Source organism: Mercenaria mercenaria, chromosome 16, assembly GCF_021730395.1.
Source record: "Mercenaria mercenaria strain notata chromosome 16, MADL_Memer_1, whole genome shotgun sequence".
Classification (NCBI taxonomy): Eukaryota; Metazoa; Mollusca; class Bivalvia; order Venerida; family Veneridae; genus Mercenaria; species Mercenaria mercenaria.
In genome coordinates, this window is record NC_069376.1 from 68,051,034 (window position 1) to 68,071,393 (window position 20,360).

Sequence of the window (20,360 nt, forward strand, 5' to 3'; positions counted from 1 at the left end):
TGTAGCAAACACTGTAAATAACCTGCACTTGTTACACAATACCAATATAACAGACATAATATCAAAAATATTATATATATGAAAACTGAAATATTCTTTGGATGAAAAAGCATGATAGTATTTGATACAGTTACTCCACTACAACATAAAAATATGTTTTATCTATACAATATTGATGACTGGCGATCTATATAAACTGCTCATATATTTTTTAAGACTTTTAAACTGAAAAAAAAAATGGCATATTCAAAGAACAAAAAAAAACAAAATGAAATTCATTTACAGAATTAAGTATTGTATACTTCCTTGACAAACTCGAGCATTAAATCATAGTTTTTTTCTGATCATTTCTTTTTGTGAACACTTGCAGCAAACGCCATAATTTTTAATTTTCAATTTTTGGCTCCAAGTCCTCCTCAAAACAATTTAAGCTGTGGTGAATACTCAGTTTATATAACACATCTGTATTTCATGCTTGCTATGATTTTGAAACTATCCAGGACTATCCACTAAGAAAATGTTTAGAAATCTATTTCTTCCCAGGTGTTTTGCTACTAGGAAGTTATTAACACTTTTCAACGTCATTTGTCAATGAGCACTATCAAACCTTTCAGGCTGTGGACAGTACTACAACATCAATATGTTAAACAAATACAAAAACAGAAACATACTTAAACACTTGTTATGCTTAACATAGTTCAAAATGTCATTTTTAACAGTATTTCAGATGAAAAATTAACTTGTGTTTAAATCCAGAAATAGTTTTCCTTCAGGAATGAGAAAAATACTTAAAAAGTGTTGTCTGATCAAAACGGGTAATAAAGAAAATTTCAAAGGACAGCATTTTATAAAGAAAAGACTAGACAAGTAACTGTCGTCAATCCTGGCAGTCAAAAGATTGAAATCTGGACCAGTCCTGAAAAATCCTAGGTCTATACAGATACACAAAGCTTGCTTCTTCTTTTCTTTCATAATGATTGTTTTTTGAAAACCATATACAACATGAATGTTACTATTAAAGTGAAATTTACAGCCTTTTAAAGTGTAAGACTTTGTAAGACTTTATTTTTCTAACCATGGTGTCCATTAGGCAGGTCAGAATTGATGTTAACTTGTCTGCATTGACTGCAATCAGCCCAATATAAGCAAATTACCTACTTACTTAGCTTTTTATTGCAGGTTCACAGATATTTTTAAGGTAGACCCAACGTTCCATACTATGTATTAAAGAGGCATGCACACAGATCTATATCAGAGTATCAAATGTTCTTAAAAGTTAAAATGATGACAAATCTATAAAGTATCAAAAATCATGAATCAATGTTCCCTAATTTGTAATTTTATGAGTACAATGTAAAGTACAGTATATTCCATCTACCATACCTCACATTGTTACAATGTGACTAATGTAGGCAGTTGACCATCACTTTTGTTTTTACTGATAAATATTACCCAGAACTCACTGAACCCCTGTGTTTACTTTTTTTTAACAACTTACTAACAAAATGAAAACTTTGTATTTACAAAGAAAAAGAAAAACTGCCATTAATCTAATAGAGTTTTACCAGGACACAGATTACAATCAATTCTTTTGAAGTAACACAGCCATCTCTATTCTTTATTCTATCTAACTTACATGTCATATATTTTGAAATTAAAGTAGGTAATTTTATCGACCAGTGAAATAATAACAAACTACAATAGCACTATCATTACCAATTATGTTGTTTATCAAACTCAAGTTCATTGTATTGATCATTAAGGCTTTAAGTATCTTTAATCCACAATTTTGGAAGTTGGAGAAATTCTGCCATTCTTCATCGCCAATTCGCAGCTTTCACGTCTAGCACGTTTCATATTACCACTTAGTACATCCACTTCTTTATTACATAATTCTTCACTTTTACTTTTCTCCGAGACAGAGTCATCAATTTGACATTTCTTCTTTTTATAGATTTCTTCACTCCTACATTTTGAGAGGGTCTTTTCTTCACTGTTACTGTACTTACAGAATTTCATTGACATTGACGAGACGCTACTGTTCAGACTGACAACAACATCATTACTACTGCCATCAGAGAGTGGCGGTGTTAACGACATTGTACTTTTCTGTTTATCACTACTGTCGCTATCACAATCCACATGTTTATCAATGTGTGGCTCGACATGAATAAACCCAGGATGATCATTTTCAACCTCAGTTAATAAAACTGCTGGTTCTGAATTTATTCTTCCAGACGTGCGTCTTTTACTGCACCTATCCAATGCTTCGTCTGAATCAAAGCCGTCTTCATTGCACATTTCCGAAAGAGAATCAATACCATGTTTACCCATTGGCAGGTCAAGGACAGCATCGTCTGCCTGGAAACTTTGCAAACTGACTTGGTCCGAAAAATGAACATTCATTTGTTCTGTTGCATTTTTTTCTGCAAGTTTCGCTGCACGGCGACACTTCCTGCACCTAGCACTGTGGTGGCGGGAACCATCCTCATGTTCTAACATCATGCCACAGCTAGAATGAGGGGAACCAGGACAGGAACTTGTCTTCTTTTTGTCATCATGAGAGATTCCTGCAAAAGTCATTTCAATTCTGTACTTTTTGTAGAGTTCTAATACTTTGTTTTAGCTTAAGCTTTTTTTTTTTAAATGTCATTGAAAGACCCTTGGTGCTTCTCCAAGCATAATTTCAGGCACACATGGTAGAAACACCGACATCCTGAAGTTCCTCAAATAAGCTTAATGGTTTCCTCATGTAACAACTGGAGAAACTTGAAACTGTTTTATTTGATTAAACGCCTATTTTTACGTAAAATATATTCAATGGCATTTTACAAACACATAAAAATTTTTACATCTAACAAGAGCTGTCCGTAAGACAGCCAAGCTCGACTATTCGAAATATTGTCCCAGAAGCAGGAAAATATTACCCAAAAAGGTTAAATATCAAAAGAGTTTTAAGTTCAAAAGGGGGAATAATTTGATCAAAATGCATATCAGTTATGGGACTTGCTGCTATCAACTAGTTTTATAACCCCAAAGGCACATGTGAAGTTTCAATTCAATATCTGCATTAGTTTTGGAGATAGAAACTCGCATGTAAAACTTTGACCAGAATTTTCAAAGTCCAAAAGGGGGCATAATTTGCCCAAAATACATGCCAGAGTTATGGGACTTGATCCAGTGAGGATCTTTAACCAGAATTTCCTAAGTCCAAAAGGGGGCATAATTTGGCCAAAATGAAGGTCAGAGTTATGGGACTTGCTGCTATCAACTAGTTTTATAACCCTGAAGACACATGTGAAGTTTTAAATCAATATCTGCATTAGTTTTGGAGATAATAACTTGCATGTAAAACTTTAACCAAAATTTTCTAAGTCTAAAAGGGGGCATAATTTGCTCAAAAAACATGTCAGAGTTATGGGACTTGATCCACTGAGGTAAGTAATTGATCTAGAAAAAGAAAAAATAAGTTTCAAATCTATATGCCTTTTAGAAATAGCTGTATGTACTTGCACGCAAAACTTTAACCAGAATTTTCTATGTCCAAAAGGGGGCATAATTTGGCCAAAATGAAGGTCAGAGTTATGGGACTTGCTGCTATCAACTAGTTTTATAACCCAGAAGACACATGTGAAGTTTTAAATCAATATCTGCATTAGTTTTAGAGATAGTAACTTGCATGTAAAACTTCAACCAAAATTTTCTAAGTCTAAAAGGGGGCATAATTTGCTCAAAATACATGTCAGAGTTATTGGTCTTGACCCAGTGAGGTTGGTAATTGATCTAGAAAAAGAAAAAATAAGTTTCAAATCTATATGCCTTTTAGAAATAGCTGTTACGTACTTGCACGCAAAACTTTAACCAGAATTTTCTAAGTCCAAAAGGGGGCATAATTTGGCCAAAATGAAGGTCAGAGTTATGGGACTTGCTGCTATCAACTAGTTTTATAACCCAGAAGACACATGTGAAGTTTCAAATCAATATCTGCATTAGTTTTGGAGATAGTAACTTGCATGTAAAACTTTAACCAAAATTTTCTAAGTCCAAAAGGGGGCATAATTTGCTCAAAATACATGTCAGAGTTATGGGACTTGACCCAGAGAGGTTGGTAATTGTCCTAGAAAAAGAAAAAATAAGTTTCAAAGCTATATGCCTTTAATTGATGGCTGTATGTACTTGCATGCAAAAACTTAACCAAGGTGTGACGCCGACGCCAGGGTGAGTAGAATAGCTAGACTATTCTTTGAATAGTCGAGCTAAAAGTTAAGAGATTTTAAAGATGTAAGAAATAAATGAGCATAAATATCATTGTGAATAAACTATTTAGTAAGTATTAAACAAAAGATCAGGCATCAGATAAGATTAATAAAATATGAGAATATTAAGATACAGTAAGATAGCTGTTTTGTTTGTAAGTAAGTAAAGTGAGTTATTGTGACATGTCCATAACAACTATACTTTTGTAATAAACAGTGATAAAGTTGTTCATATTATACACAGTAAAATTCATCCAGTTCATGTTACCATAATATCTTCAAAAAGATTGGTTCAAACTAGAAGATGCTTTTGCAGGAAAGCGCATATCTCCCCCAAAGCATAGTAGTGATAGGCAAGAAGTTAATCTGGGACAGGAGCAAAAATCAAAGAGACACTGAGTTGACTTAGTGATAGAAATGCAACAGATAAAGTTTCAATGTTCTGGGTCAAGTGGTTCTCAAGTTTTTTGTTTTGTTTGTTTTGGGTTTAACGCCGTTTTTCAACAGTATTTCAGTCATGTAACGGTGGGCAGTTAACCTAACCAGTGTTCCTGGATTCTGTACCAGTACAAACCTGTTCTCCGCAAGTAACTGCCAACTTCCCCACATGAATTATCAGAGGTGGAGGACTAATGATTTCAGACACAATGTCGTTTATCAAATAGTCATGGAGAACATACGCCCTGCCCGAGGATCGAACTCGCGACCCCACGATCCGTAGACCAACGCTCTTACGTACTGAGCTAAGCGGGCGGGCTGGTTCTCAAGTTAAAGATTAAAAACAATTTTTCCATGTTCTGGCCCCTATGACCTTTACCTTTGACTGAGTGACCCCAAAATCAATATGGGTCATGAACTTTATGTCCAATCATCCTAAAAAGTTTCAACATTCTGGGACAAGAGGTTCTCAAGTTATTGAGCAGAAATGGTTTCCATGTTCAGGCCCCTGTGACCCTGACCTTTGACTAAGTGACCCCAAAAACAATAGGGGTCATCTACTCTGTAAGTCCCATCATCCTATGAAGTGTGACCTTGACCTTTGATCAAGTTACCCCAAAATCTACAGGGGTCATCTACTATGCATGTCCAGTCATCCTATGAAGTTTCGACATTCTGGGTCAAGTGGTTCTAGAGTAACTGATTTGAAACAGTTTTCTATGTTCAGGTCCCTGTAATCTTTGATGGAGTGATCCAAACAATCAATAGCGGCCATCTACTCTGCATGTTCAATCATCTTTTGAAGTTTCAACATTCTGGGTCAAGTGGTTCTCAAGTAATTGATTGGAAATGGTTTTCCATGTTCAGGCCCCTGTGACCTTGACCTTTGATGGAGTGACCCCAAAATCAATAGGGGTTATCTACTCCAAAAGCCCTATCAAACTATTAAGTTTCAAAGTTCTAGGTGAAATGGTTCTCCAGTTATTGATCGGAAATGAAGTGTGATGGACCTTTAATCCTGTGACCCCAAAATCTATTGGGGTCATCTTACTGGCATGTCCAATCATCCTACAAAGTTTCAACATTCTGGGTCAAGTGGTTCTCAAGTTCTTGATCGGAAACAGTTTTTCTTTTTTAGCTCCCTGTGTCCTTTGATGAAGTGACCCAAAAAAACAATAGGGGCTGTCTACTCCATAAGCCCTACCATCCTATTAAGTTTCAAAGTTCTAGGTCAAATGATTCACCAGTTATTGTTTGTTTGTTTGTTTTGGGTTTAACGCCGTTTTCCGTATTTAAGTCATGTAACGGCGGGCAGTTAACTTAACCAGTGTTCCTGGATTCTGTACCAGTACAAACCTGTTCTCCGCAAGTAACTGCCAACTTCCCCACATGGATTATCAGAGGTGGAGGACGAATGATTTGAGACACAATGTCTTTTATCAAATCGTCACGGAGAACATATGCCCCGCCCGGGGATCGAACTCGCGAATCCGCGATCCGTAGACCAACGCTCTCTGGCGGGTTCACCAGTTATTGATTGGAATTGAAGTGTGACAGACGGACAGACGTTCCTACATATGGGTATTTATGTGGCTATTCTTCTGTTCTCTCTATTGTTCCTTTAGCCATGTAAAAGGAAAATAGCCACATAAAAGCATACGGAATGAATGACATCAAAGAAAAAGTACAGTTACAATTGTTCCAATAGCCACCTAAGTATGCAAATGTAAGCACAGACTGACTGACAGACAATACAGACAAACAGGGCAAAAACAATGTGAGGAGACATAACTAATAGAAGTAAAGGGAGAGTGGTACCAAAACACAAACCATTACCACTCTGAAAATGAGCCCAAGAAACAAAGACATGGTAAATTATGTAAGTATCCAAATGTTATTAATATTTCTCTTGTTTTATTAAACATTGTAGAAACAATGTTTACAAGTACTTACTTGAAGAGAGGCTAGAGATATCAAGATCTCTAGGTGTGGAACGTCCTCCTTCAGTTGCTGTATGTAAATGATCTACATCTGCTCTAGACGTTGATGATTTGGCCAAATCAACATGAACATCTGATGGAGTTAAAGATGTGGAGTCAAATCTTAAAAGGAATGATTTTGTTTGCATGAAAAATATATCATCTGGCTGACAAAGTGTTAACAAAGTAATAAATTGTAAGACAGTGAAACTAGGGAGTCTGTGGCATAGTGGTTAATTGGTTAGACTTCAGGGCTAGCTACCAAGGTTTGTTGTAACTGATAACTCAACAAGTGTTAAGCTCTTGACAATTAATTTTGTACCATTGCCAGCTGTATCTGTATAGACTGATGCTGGACTCATCTAAACTGTTCAATTTCATCCATTTAAATTTGGGACTTTGACTACGTATGTGTTAAATAAGAAACAGGGCCTCCTCTGCCATTTGCCAATGAAGCCAAATGCTAGAAATTCAAAGAAATGGCTACAGATTTTTGAAAGTGGCAACAAGAATTTTATTAAAATATGGCCACATTTCAGCAATTCAGCTTCAATTTGGCAGTTTCTCTCAAAGAGTGGCTACAACTTTCTGAGGCCCAGTAGAGGCCCTGAGAAGCCTCCATCTTTCTGAAAATCCAATGTTTGAAAATTTACAAGTTTAACAGATAAAATAAGGCTTTTTTATTTCTTTTAGAAAAAAACGGAGCATACTTATAGTTAGCTATTGAACCAGCCAGGCCACGTGTACTGGCATCATCACCCATGACAGATTTCTCGCCCAGTGACTTTTCTCCGATACTGAAGTTGGCTGAACCACTGCTAAAACTTGCACGCTTTCCAGTCGGCACATCTGCCTCAAGCTCAGCCTGTACTTCCAGTCTGCAAAGAAACCAGAAGGCTTTTACAGTTTTACATCACATATCTTTATAAATGTGATAAGTAAAATGCCTAGTCAAGGTTAATTGAATAATTATTCTAGCATAAAACTGCTGTTCTTGTCACTTTTCGGGAATGTTTTAACAAGAGAGAAAACGTGTGTTAACAGAGAGATTCTCGCGTTCACATGCTGTTGTAACACATTTTTATATATGCGTGTTCCATGGCAAAGCGTAAATGTATTACGACCCCAAAACGGATAATTCAAATAGAAATGACGTCAACGTGAAAAACAACACAGATATTCCCGCGCATTCCATGGAAATTTAATGACAATGAGGTAGAATGTATTCATTTATTAGTTTCTTTTCGCATTTTATGCTAGAATAGCATTAGCGCATGTTCATTTCGTGTTATATCATCTTCAGAATACCTCGGGATACGTTGGTACCCTTGCCCTACGGGCTCATGCACCAACCAATCCCTCGGGATTCTGCAGATGTTATAACACGAAAAAACATACCTACATAAATAAATGATCAGTCAAGATCACGTTTTTATCTGACAAGCAATTTTTTTTTCTGTTGTAACATTATTACTGTAATATTATTTATGCTTTTTATTTGTAATATTTTTAACATTTGTGACATTAATTTGAACAATGTATTTCACAGTACTTTTTTTATAACAGCTTAAACAATGACTTTATTTTGTCCACATACAGAGAGATACAGCACTCGACCTTTCGGTCCAATGGTATATATATTTTTATTCTAAAACAAAACATAAATCTTGGTATATCAAAATACCAATATTTTTTAATATCAACCTATTTTCTATACCAGAACAACCTGCTGAAGTCACAGACTTACCATTTAAGTGTTGTAGGTAGAAATGACTTACTTTGTATGCATTCCAATGACAGCAGCATAGGTACTACCACACATGCTGCCATTTAGACTTGAACCTGCTATGGCCCTATGACTGGCAGAGTCTCGATCACTCTCGTCCTCACGGTTCACACCAACCCTGTCTATGTGGTTTCCGCTTCCACTGTATATGCTGTTGTTCATACCAACACTAGCCTCACCAATGCTTGGCGCAATACTCGGGTTGGGCACCTGGTGACCTGTACCAACACTCTGGCTATCAACAGCACCTACAGGAATATTGTTAATATTATTACAATAAATAGTAACAATATAACATTACTAATGACACCTCTGAACATCAACTAGTATTCTAATATGCTTTTCTCTGTTAAAACACTCTTACGCTTGAATGACATCATGTTAACGTTCAGTGACATCAATGTTTTTGTTGTGACCAAGAAAGAGCGCTACTATATTTTATCTACTGTTTTAGATTAAGGGCATATTAGAATCAAAATAATTTATACCAAAACCGTATTTTAACAATATTTACACACTCGGGCGGTAATACGTCGTACAAATAATTTCACGAGGGCTGTACCCTCGTGAAATTATTACGGCCGACGTATAACCACCCATCGTGCATAAATAAGTGTTAAAACACTCTTTTGCTATAAATCATTTCTCAAATGTCTCGATGTTGTTTTTTTTATTTAATGAAATTCTTAATGAACTAATCTTCCCAAAGCATCAACCTCTGCAAATCAATCTTTCAAGGTGTATTTTCTCTAAAATGGTTCAATGATACTGCAAACAACTTTTCAATTTTCTATTAATTACAACACTGCTAGTGGTTGTAAATATTCTAACATGACTAAAGACTTTATCATATAGATGTCTTATTACATATAGTAACATTAAGCTATTCCCTTCTTAGAATTTATATTTCTAGACTATGTCAGAAATGATTCTATATACTGGACATATTTTTATGGATCTTGCTTTTGTGTCCATTTACAAAATTCTATCAGATTTACTTACTGATTTTAAATTCACAAATTAAAGTCTTTTTAACATAACCCAGGGGTCAAATTTAACAATAGTTTGTACTAGCTGAAATTAGCTAGTGCCCTTTTTGATCACTAGCTAAAATGAAAAGCTACCAGCTAAAGTTAATAATATTTAATTACTCTAATAATATTTAACTGGCCAAAACCGATTGATCTCTTTTAGTAGCCAGTCTCAAACAAGAATATTTTCTATTAGCTTAAAATAGCTTGTGCCATTTTTGTTGAACAATAAAATATCATAAACATAAATGATAACATTCCTTTCATGAAGAAAAATGTGTACCTTCAAAACAATTAAACTTTATTACAGTTCTGAAGACATTTGCTTGTTATATTATTGACTAGCTGAAATTAGCTAGTACATTTCAAACCCACTAGCTATTTTAAAATTCCACTAGCATTTAGCTTGTATGCTTGTCTAAATTTGAACCCTGTAACCATTCTAGTTGTAAGCACAAACTAAATTACATCTTGTAGTATTTTCTTAAAGTAATTCCAGAACAAAATTTATATCTATATGTATTATATATGTATGTAAATTTGAGTGATTTTCCCCCCAAAAGTGTTGTAATATTTCAGATATTTCATTACCTGCGTAAGTTGAGTTGCCAGTTTCGTTTTCCTCAAACTCGAACCTGACACCGCCACTGTTAGTGGTCCTTACCCCACAGCCTCCACTTCTACACAGAGAGATTGGGACTACACCGTACACATAGCCAAGCAGTATAGGTACCCCAATACCTGCAAGATTAAATTTTGTAATGACTATTGGTAACAACACATTTTTTGGGATTTTTTTACTTCACACTTTGAGAGTGAGTAGTTTATTAAATAGCAGTCTTTTGGTACGAGTGACAAGTACAACTGGCAAAATATCAAAGCAAAATATCTGAAACCGAGTGCAGTCCACACTTTTTTACAGATGGATTAGCGAATACTGATAGAATTTACATTCTTTGAACATCCGGAGGGTGTAAATATAATTATCATATTAGGTATATATAGCCTTTACTGGGAAGGTCACAGTGAATCACTTTTATAACAGTCCATGACTTCAAATATTTAAGACAATCTCAAGACTGTTTTCAATTCAGGTGTTTTTATCTGTTAATGCAAATTTTAAATATACTATATAGCTTTTTGCTGTGGGCTACCAGCAAGTATATAAATTTGTCAGACACTGCATATGTCGGTGTATTTTTTCAGTTTTGAGAGAATTATGGCTGGGGCCATTAGGCCAGAAATTCATCACAATGTAACAACTGAAACTGGAAGAAAATTGTGTAATAATAAAATAGTATTGTTCATAAATATGTTACACTCTAGTGGAAAATGACTTAAAATCACGATGTCTAGAGTTTTAAATGGTATGGTTTACACAAGTATGAACATGTTCTATAAGTTTTGGTTGGAAAATGTAAAACAAAACAAAAAATCTTAATCTTATCTTTTTCATTATTTTTTGTCAAACATGTTTCTTTGAGAGAGAAATGGGGCTGACTTTTGGCCCAAAAACATTGTATGTATAAACCCTAGGCATCAAAGATGATAGCATCATCATCTTAATCTAAATACACTTTTTCATAATTTTCTTACACATTTAGCTCAAAATTTTCACCACTAATACTGCATCATTTCCTTTTTTTCAGAATTCACTCACCTACTGCTAGTCCAGCTACTACTGGGGAAACAAGTATGGATGCTGTTACCCCACCCACTATAGCTAAATTATGTCTATGTTTCGAAGAATGTTCAAATCGGGAATGTATCTGAAATTGAAAAATATATATTTTGTAAACAAAAGAACTATCAAAACAAAAAAGTGGGCACTTAATATAAAAGTAACATTTTTTTTATATCATTTTATATATATATATATATTTTTTTTTTTTTGAAGTTGCCTTTCTGACTACTGGTTAAGACACATTATGAAAGGAGTTAAATCTGCTTAAGATTTGAGAAGTCTACCCCTATTCTGGATGACTAAATGATGAAAAGAGCCTACAAATCAGACATGCCATAACTTTTCCAGAATCTGTCAAAACAATCAACAATGTATTTCATAAACTAAACCACTGCACTACCAATGCTGGACTAAGTTTCTCTGACCTAGCTGCCCAGAACACAAAAGATACTTAACACTTACTTCAACTTACCAAGGTAAACATTATACGAACTAAGAATTAATTTGATGTTTTATACATAATTAATATACTGTACTTAACATTCTACCTTATGTAAGTACATTTAACAGATTAAAAATTACATTCTACCTTATGTAAGTACATTTGACAGATTAAAAATTATACAATTTAATATTTCAAGCAAAATCATCTTTAAGCTGGAATCTGAAGTGCCCTGTGCAGAGTGCATTAGGACATCCTACTAATTATTCTGGCTTGCCCTCCAGATCTTTGACTTAATATGGGCACATTAAATTTTGTGTTTCAAACACAACACTGCCATCAGTTGAAAAAATCTATTCAAGAAATTTATTCAAGATGGCATGAAGAGTAAACATGTGCTTTTTTGTTGTTTTGTGGACAATTTAGATGTAATGTCCATGCAGCATCCAACTTTTTCCTTTTGCTTGTATTTGTTTTTCCCTACTTAAATTGTTCTCAAGATAAAACCCATCTTTTTCTCAAAGATAACACCAGAGGTACCTACTACACAGCATTAGCCAAGGTAAATGGTGCCACTTATTCAAAATACACAGTCATGTGTATGAGAATCTATACAAACCTTTCTTCCAACCCAGACTGGAATACCAATTATCATGGCTGGTACCGCAATTCCTGCTAGCAGCGTAATACCTACAGGAGCACCAACCAGGGTACCAAGCTGCCATAATATTTTCTTTTTTCTACTCCAAGGTTTTTTACCCCAAAATGTGCAACCAGATGGACTGAAAGAAAACAATTTACAAAGTAGATAAAATTTGTAATCAAAGTAAAAACGCAGGTAGGTAAATTATGTAAATTTTTTTTAAGCATGTGAAAGCTAAATTTAGGTGAAACAAATATACTTCTATGACATGCACTGATATTTTTTTAAAGATGTACAAGTTATGCATACTGCTTTTTACATCAATTTTGTTAAAAGAATCACTAAAATCGCTGCCAAAATTAATAATCTTCAGTATACTACTTTTAAAAACATTTAATTTCTCAATGTCACATACTTTTATACAGTTTACACCAAATTCTGTCACAACAAAGATAGTCATTGTTTCATCCTTACTGTTAATGTTAATTTCAAGCATGGGTGGGAACCAGGGTAGAACCACTGACCTTCCATTAGACAGCTAAACAGCTGCATCACATGAAACAATTCTACACCCCAAGCACGGTTTAAAAATCCACAGCAGTAACATGAGTAAGGGGCAACTGATTCTATGTCAGCAACCTTAACTAACTGCCAATTTTCAGAACACAACCCACACTGTGTTAGGAGTTGAAAATTTAAGCAACAATACCTATGTGAAATAACAATTAATAACAAAGATTCTATCACAAATCTGCAGAAGGGGATTTTTTGCAACTGAGAACGAGATATTTTACTAATTTATATTTATAACAGCCAAGTCTGCATTGTCTGATACATATATATCGTATTGATCTATACATGTCATATTTAAACAACAGCACTGAACATGTAACTAGGGTAACTATGGTTTAACATTCCATGTTAGCAGGTTAACACTTGTGATGTTCATGTTAGAAGCACTTTGTAAATGAATGAAGTTAAGCAAATTATTGACTTTCTTGCATGCTAAATACGTATTATTTACTACAATGCTGTCTGCTTTGGCTCTAAGGATACGGTAGTTTGTTTGCTGCACTGTTGACTTGAATATTTTGAACACTTAAGTAAACAGAGTAAGGATCAAAATAACTACTGAACATGTAACAGCAATACTTGCTGACGAATGCTGACATTTTCATTTTTATATCAAATGCTTTCCATTGTTCATAGAGAACATCAGAGATAAGACTCAAGGACTTTTCAAGTACTCTTTTTTCAAAATTTCAAGGACTTTTCTTAATACCATATCTTGAAATTATAGTGTGAACTCTGAACAGCATTATCAACTAACTCAAACAGATTGTTTTCATCACTTGTAAAATCTATAGAAAGTTCATTCAATACATTAACTAGGCTAGGTACAAAGAAGAACATTATCAACTTAAGATTTGTCCTACTGTTGCTGTGGCTTTTCAGTGCACATTGCCCCATTCATAATACTTTATATTTACATTTTTGTTGAACAGCATTTTAAATATCAACTTTCAAACAGTTTTTAGTAGCACTTGTCCAATTTATTTTAGTACACGCCCTGGATTTTCTTAATCATAATTTCAGCTGTTTTTTTTTTTTTTATAATGCAGAAATGTAAAATGGTGTCATGGTAGAAATTGCACTCTGCATAAAAATTTAATCACAATAACAAGTGACCATAGCCTGCTACCATTGCACACCAAGATCAGTACGTATCAAAATATCACATTTTCTTTCAAATTATCTTCTTTTTTCTGTAAGTATTGTAAATAAATGCATACCTTCTACAAAAACAATGCTAACTAACCTTAAATAATGAAGATCAGAGATTTCTTTCATACAGAGCCAACAAAACTCTGCCCCACATACAGTGCATGTCATGTGATTACACGATCCGTCATTCTCTTTCACTATAAAGGCTGAACATCGTGGACACGGCTTGATGAAATCTTCTGAAACAGATAATGTGTATGTATATAGCATAGTTACATGATGACATTTACATGACTAATTGATAAATAGCTAATGTCAAAACCAGTAAAAAGTCTACATGAATTTCTTAGCCAGCCTGATTCACAAACAGAGAATATGTAGAATACATAATAATGAAAGTTCAACAGATATTGCCATCTGTCCTAACAGGTCCACTATCTTGGAAAACAATGATGTAGAAAAGACACTACTGTGCGATGATTAAAATAATCTGAATTTAAATAGTAAGGTTAACATTTGAGCATATTTGTGATATCACAGTGATATCATATCAAATATACACATTGTATGTAAGAAAAAACAACATACTTTGAGAATCAGATTCGGGACTGAAGGTGATAGAGCCACTGCGTAGAGCCATTATGGCACGTTCTGCTCGTGCAGTATCACATGTTTTATTTGGATGCCAGTGTTGTTTACAGTGGTAACAGAAATAAGTATTACACCCAGGTCGCTCACACTTTATCTTAGGACATCCTGCACACTCTGTGGCAATTACTGCATATCTGAAAATAACACAGATGACATTTATGAAGTTGCATTGAACCTTAATTAATACATATACCATGTATTACATTTAATTGTGACCTCTAGAATGTTAACTGTCAAATTATTGACAATGTGCAATGGACACAGGGTGATCACAACAGCTCATCTTGAGAACTCTGTGCTCAGGGGAGCTAAAAATCAAAATGATTTTGTCTGCCTCAGGGCAAGATAATGGGGATGGGGACATCTAGGGGTGCAAATTTCCTCCTTTGTCTTGTTGACTTTTTATTCTGATCGAAAGGTTTTTATTACATTTTCAAAACAAAAACACATAAACAATATTTAAATTTCAATGGCATAAACTGATTGCATTTACATTGATTTAACATGAAATCAAGCTATAAATTTGACTCTTGACCTCATGGTGTGACCATCGACCTTGTAAGAAGTGACCTGGGCTGTGTGCTTTGCACATCATCTTGATGGACTCATCCCAGGGGCTAAGATATGGAGCAGACATGAATCATGGATGGACTGTCCAACAGACAGACATGCAGTCTCCAATAAAGCCCCCGGCGAGAGTAAAAATGGTTGATCAAAACTGTGAGTAAAGCTGAAACTTGTCAAGTTAGAATAACTTGTTTTAGCACAAAAGAAGTTCTAGTATGATCTTAATTCAAATCTGATCTACAAAATACAAAACAAATTTATATAACTTATATTCAAAGCAAATTTCTTACCCACAATCAGGTGCTGGACACCATCTTGCATCTGGATCAGCTACCAGTACCCTTCGCAACATAAAATCCTCATACTTCGACATAAGCACCATATCTCCTACAATCTCCTTAATATCATTGGGATGAAACTTCTCAGAGCATTCCGGACAGGCTATGTTTACCCTACTCTCTGTGATTTCAATTTTTAAATACATCTGAAGGCAATTTAAACAAGACCTATGATAACATGTTGAGATTTCCGGAAACTTGTCTGATGGGTGTTCAATTAGGCACAAAGGGCACTCGCGTGAACCGTCTTTACTTTTTCGTCTGACCAGAGTTTGTCCTGGTCCATAATGTGTCAAAGATGGCACAGATAAAGTTGCTGCTGTTGTACTTGGAGCAGCAGTGGCACCTAATGCTGATCCATCTGTCCGGTCACGGTCGCTGATTGAAAACCCAACGTCAGACTGCGCAGATGAGGTAGAGTTCAAACTCATCCGAGACAGTCCTGACCTCCCAGCGTAAAAGATACGTCTGATAGAGAACCGATTCTTCCTCCTGTCGGACCCCTTTGAGGTGCTCGAGGTCGTGGAGATGACCTCACTATCATGCCTCTTCATCTCCTGAAACAAAAAATGACAGTCAGTGATATAACATCCAAGACTTTAAAAACAGATCATAAAATGGATTCAGCAGGATAAAACAATCTTGAGCTATCATAGGAGACAACGTGCTAGACTATTTTGATGCTGGATTGTGAAAAAGGGCACACCTGAGGAAGCTGCTGGAGCTATCACTTTAGTGTCCTAACTCATGGAATATTTCTGCAAGAGTAACAAGAGTAATGCACCATGTTTCATAAATCATGTAGTTTATAATGTGGCCCTTAGTTGTTCACCTGAAATTGATATCTGGCTTTGAATAATCACTCATGAGTTGATATGACACGCTGAACCATGGAAGTTAACTGTGTTTAGTATAAAAGACACAAAAGAGGTCAAGTGCCTACATTTGACTAAATCTGAGACTCATGGTAGTACGATGATACTGTATCAAAGAGAATAGAGATAACTTACAGCACTTTCGTCATCAAAACCATATGCAATCTATATTTAGAGGTAAACAAATATACTCTTTAGTTTTGAGGATGACCCACTGCAACTTTATTCAGTGGAAATTTCAAGTGTTGGGTATAAAAATTACTGGAGATACTGTGAAGTTTTAAAAAGTGTCTGGTTGCTGGTCTCCGACCAGTATATAGATTTTTAATTAGTAATTTTCAAATTTGCTCAACTAAGACAATTTCTGAGAGCATTTTCCCAATTTCAGCGGTGGTAGTGGCATTCCCAATATGATGAAGAAAAGGCCCTATAAAGGTCTATAAAAACGACGAGATCCAAGCCCTATCTGTCTATCTATCTTCTGTTTCTTCATAACCAGGACCAAAGAGCTATAAAAATAAATAGATCAACAACATGAAAGGCATGTGGAGCAAATCTCGCCAACATCACATGGGAACTGAATGAGATCTTGTTTTACCTGTGTATGAAACAGACAGCAGAAGCATAAAAATTTGTGCCGTGAACAAATTTCAGTCAGATCATTTGTTAGAAATGATAATGGTGTCTTTTGAATGCTATTAGTTTTTTCTACAAGGGGAAGGAATCAATTTATGACTGCCTTTTGGAAGTCTGAGAAAGCAACAGTTGTCGTTTGAAAATTGGACCCAATCTGGTTTATTACATGCCAGCCGTATTGCCAGTGTAATACTTAAATAAACTTACATCTGTTGATTTGATCAGAGTTCAGACTGGTCAAGTCAGCAAATGCTTTAATAAGATAAAGCGCTGACATAAGCTTAGGTAAGATTATCTTCTGTTGCCATTCTGTGTATTCTTCAATTCAATTCTTCAATCATGTCCCCTCTCAGTCGCAATATTTCTTTTATGAGCGCCCTCTACCAATTGTTTATGTTCACAACAGTGACAACAGTGTCACTGGTTACTTTCAGTTTCTGTTTAGAAAAGTTTTTCAGCAAAAACATGTTCAAACCAATGGTAAGTATCATAACTGAAAGTTGTACAACAGATTTTAACAAAATCTTACGCATGATACACTGATGTGACATTTTGTTTGCCATTTCTGCTTATTGATCATATGTTTGTCTGCAAAACAAAAAGTCACAAGACCACTTCCTGTCAATTTCTTTTCAACTACGGAACGCCGAACAGGCTTTCCATAGTTTGAAAAAAAGAATGATTCTATAATGGTGTGAGACTATGAGTATGACCTATTTTTTACCCGGTTTCAACATAGCTGCTTCAGCTGCTTGTAGTTGACGTTTTTTACCACATAAAATGACATTTCCTTAAGATTCTTTGCATGATTAGAAGGGAAAGGGATTAAATGATTGCATATTGATGAAATATAAACTTTATAATAAAGGTAAGCTGTATTTTCTTTATTGCACTTGACATACATTAACTAGATGGATACAATGGGGTTCCAGGCTATCATTTTACGTAAGTAAATCGATTAATTTCAAGCTGCTATTTTGAGTCTAAATATAATTTTAGCAAGTTTCAAACACTTTATCTGTAAATTTATCGATAATCTGTAAATATACCACTTTCCTAGATTTCATTTTTGAAGTCGCAAAAATAAAGATCTATAAGGTATTCTATGCAATGCAGGACGAAGCCAGCCCTTTTTTTGTAAATTTGGGGAAGGGTACCAGGTCCCTTTTGGAGGGGAAATTCACGTCGCGAAATCATTGTTTGGAGGAATATATTTGCTGAAAAGTTGTTAAAATCAGGACTGAAAATCAAAACTATTAATTTCATTTTTTTTGCATGGGGAATTTTTGGCCAAGGTGGGGAAAAAAGTATACTTTTTAGATTGGGGAATGGGGCCGAATTTCGGCCCTAAAATCAGCATAAAAAAGGGCCTGGAAGCGTACCACATATGAAATATATAGTGAAATCATTAATAGTGGGACGCTATTTAGATAGGTGTTAAATAACACATAAATTATATTGACCATTAATAGACCAGATTGAGAATTCTGAGCTTTTCAATTACTTTAGATGTTTGAATGTGTTAGACAGAACTCTTGAAAAAGTGTCATTTTTACTTCTTTTATTCTTTTTTAAGGCAACTGAAAGTATAATATAATTAACATTTTTTTTTACACAAAGGTAATAATCAATTATTTTTTATTCTAATTAAATACGTGTCTTCCATATTAAAGTAGACCTTCGTGTATTTTTTCATGAAAACAATACAGTGCTCCAGCTAGCTATTTACTGCAGGGCGCATTGCCTGTTCCGAAATTCGTTCCGCCATGTTGCCCCGCCAGGCACCCAGCACCCTGCCTTTTTATCAAGTGATACAAGCCGGGGGGCATTGACATAATTAGCAAACAATTACCTGCTGTAATCGTGCCCGAGGCAGACCGTGATATTTTAGACTGCTCCACTAGCATTAAAATCACTGAAGCTTAGTGTTAAAACAATTTGCAAACCAGTCTGAAAAGTATAGGTTAATTACTGCAACCACTAACTATTGCAAGTTTTCTTATTTTCCGAGATCAGTGTACCATTGGAACCAACTCCCACTCTAAATTTTTATCACTATATTCTTTCTCTTTTTGATTTTGATGTGCAAACTATGTTCCCGCAAGGGGTTTGACGTCAACGGAAGATAGATAGTATTATTATTTTTGCGCCTCCTGTCAAAGTGTACTTTCGTTTTCTACCGCGTAGAAGTGCCCTTTTCAGTGCCAGCACCCTGCCCTTTTTAAATCCTAGCTGGAGCACTGCAATAGTTTGCAAATATATATTTTTCACTATATATTTGCAGATTTCTGAAACCCTGGTTATATGACAAAGCGTACCATATATATATATAATATATAGTGGTAAGATAATTAAAGCCTCGGGCGTGTATCTCTTGATAAACAAGGGGATTAAAGACAACTATCAAATTTATGTTTGAAGACTAAATTATTGATTTCCGGGCTACGCGATACGGAGTTTCAAGGTAGCCCGGCGGACACGCTCTGAAAAAATTAGTAACCCGACAGAATTTTATGGTAGCCCCCAGGTTCTGGACATGGGATTTCTGAAACCCTGATATAACATGTATAAAGTGGTATGCTACGTCCTGCCGTGACGGTACACTTGTGCAGTGGTACGCTTTGTCCTACATTCATTGTAGCTATTTGGGCAGCTTTGTGCCAATATTTTTAATTGTAACATTTTACATTAAATATGAATATATTAACTCACCAACAAGAGAAGATCCCAGTTTGAATGAAACAGGGAGTGTCTAAATACCTCGAAAATAATTTTCTGAGTAGGAAGAAAAAATGACAAATAATACAAAGCGTAACAGCATTACCTTTGACTACTGGACACTTTTTACCTAAACTACATATATTTTTACACTATTAACAATCGTGTCGTTAATCATTTAAAAACATAAAAGCAAAATCCTGGCATTTTCTGTTTTGTTTTGAAATAATTTTGTTCCTCCTCTGACCAAAATGGCCGACGGTAACAATCAGGTCACGTGATTTTAAAAACACCTTTTAACCCAAAGGAATCCAATAATCGGAAAGAAATGTCTTTTTGCTCAAATGTAGCATTGTCGGTCGTTTCTACAGCGCATTTTTTCACACACAGAACAACAATAATAATAATAATAATAATTTCTTTATTTTACGAAGGTAAACTCATTATGCAATCACATAAGCAGATACAAATGAAATCACATATTTACAAAGAGGCCTTCAACAAGGTACAAAGTATTTTAAAAAAAATGCATATTAAAACAATACAATATAAAAAAAACAACAAAAGGTAAAAAACACATTTGATCTGAGC

General features: G+C 35.0%; 1 protein-coding gene across 2 annotated transcripts; it reads right to left on the reverse strand.

The window, feature by feature from the left end:
- Positions 1–1,604: 1,604 nt before the first annotated feature.
- LOC123539617 (E3 ubiquitin-protein ligase RNF19A-like) lies at positions 1,605–20,032 on the reverse strand. 2 transcript variants are annotated; one of them, XM_045324289.2, is made up of 11 exons: positions 19,876–20,032; positions 15,493–16,097; positions 14,573–14,769; positions 14,079–14,220; positions 12,236–12,398; positions 11,151–11,259; positions 10,082–10,231; positions 8,452–8,707; positions 7,384–7,551; positions 6,648–6,796; positions 1,605–2,570 (listed from the first exon to the last, which is right to left on the reverse strand). In XM_045324289.2, the coding sequence occupies exons 2-11, from the start codon at positions 16,092–16,094 to the stop codon at positions 1,777–1,779; spliced, it is 2,730 nt and encodes a 909-aa protein (XP_045180224.2). In that variant the 5' UTR covers positions 16,095–16,097; positions 19,876–20,032; the 3' UTR covers positions 1,605–1,776. The 2 variants fall into 2 exon arrangements, with proteins under 2 accessions (XP_045180224.2, XP_053383301.1); XM_053527326.1 differs by having other exon boundaries at positions 14,079–14,223.
- Positions 20,033–20,360: the final 328 nt, after the last annotated feature.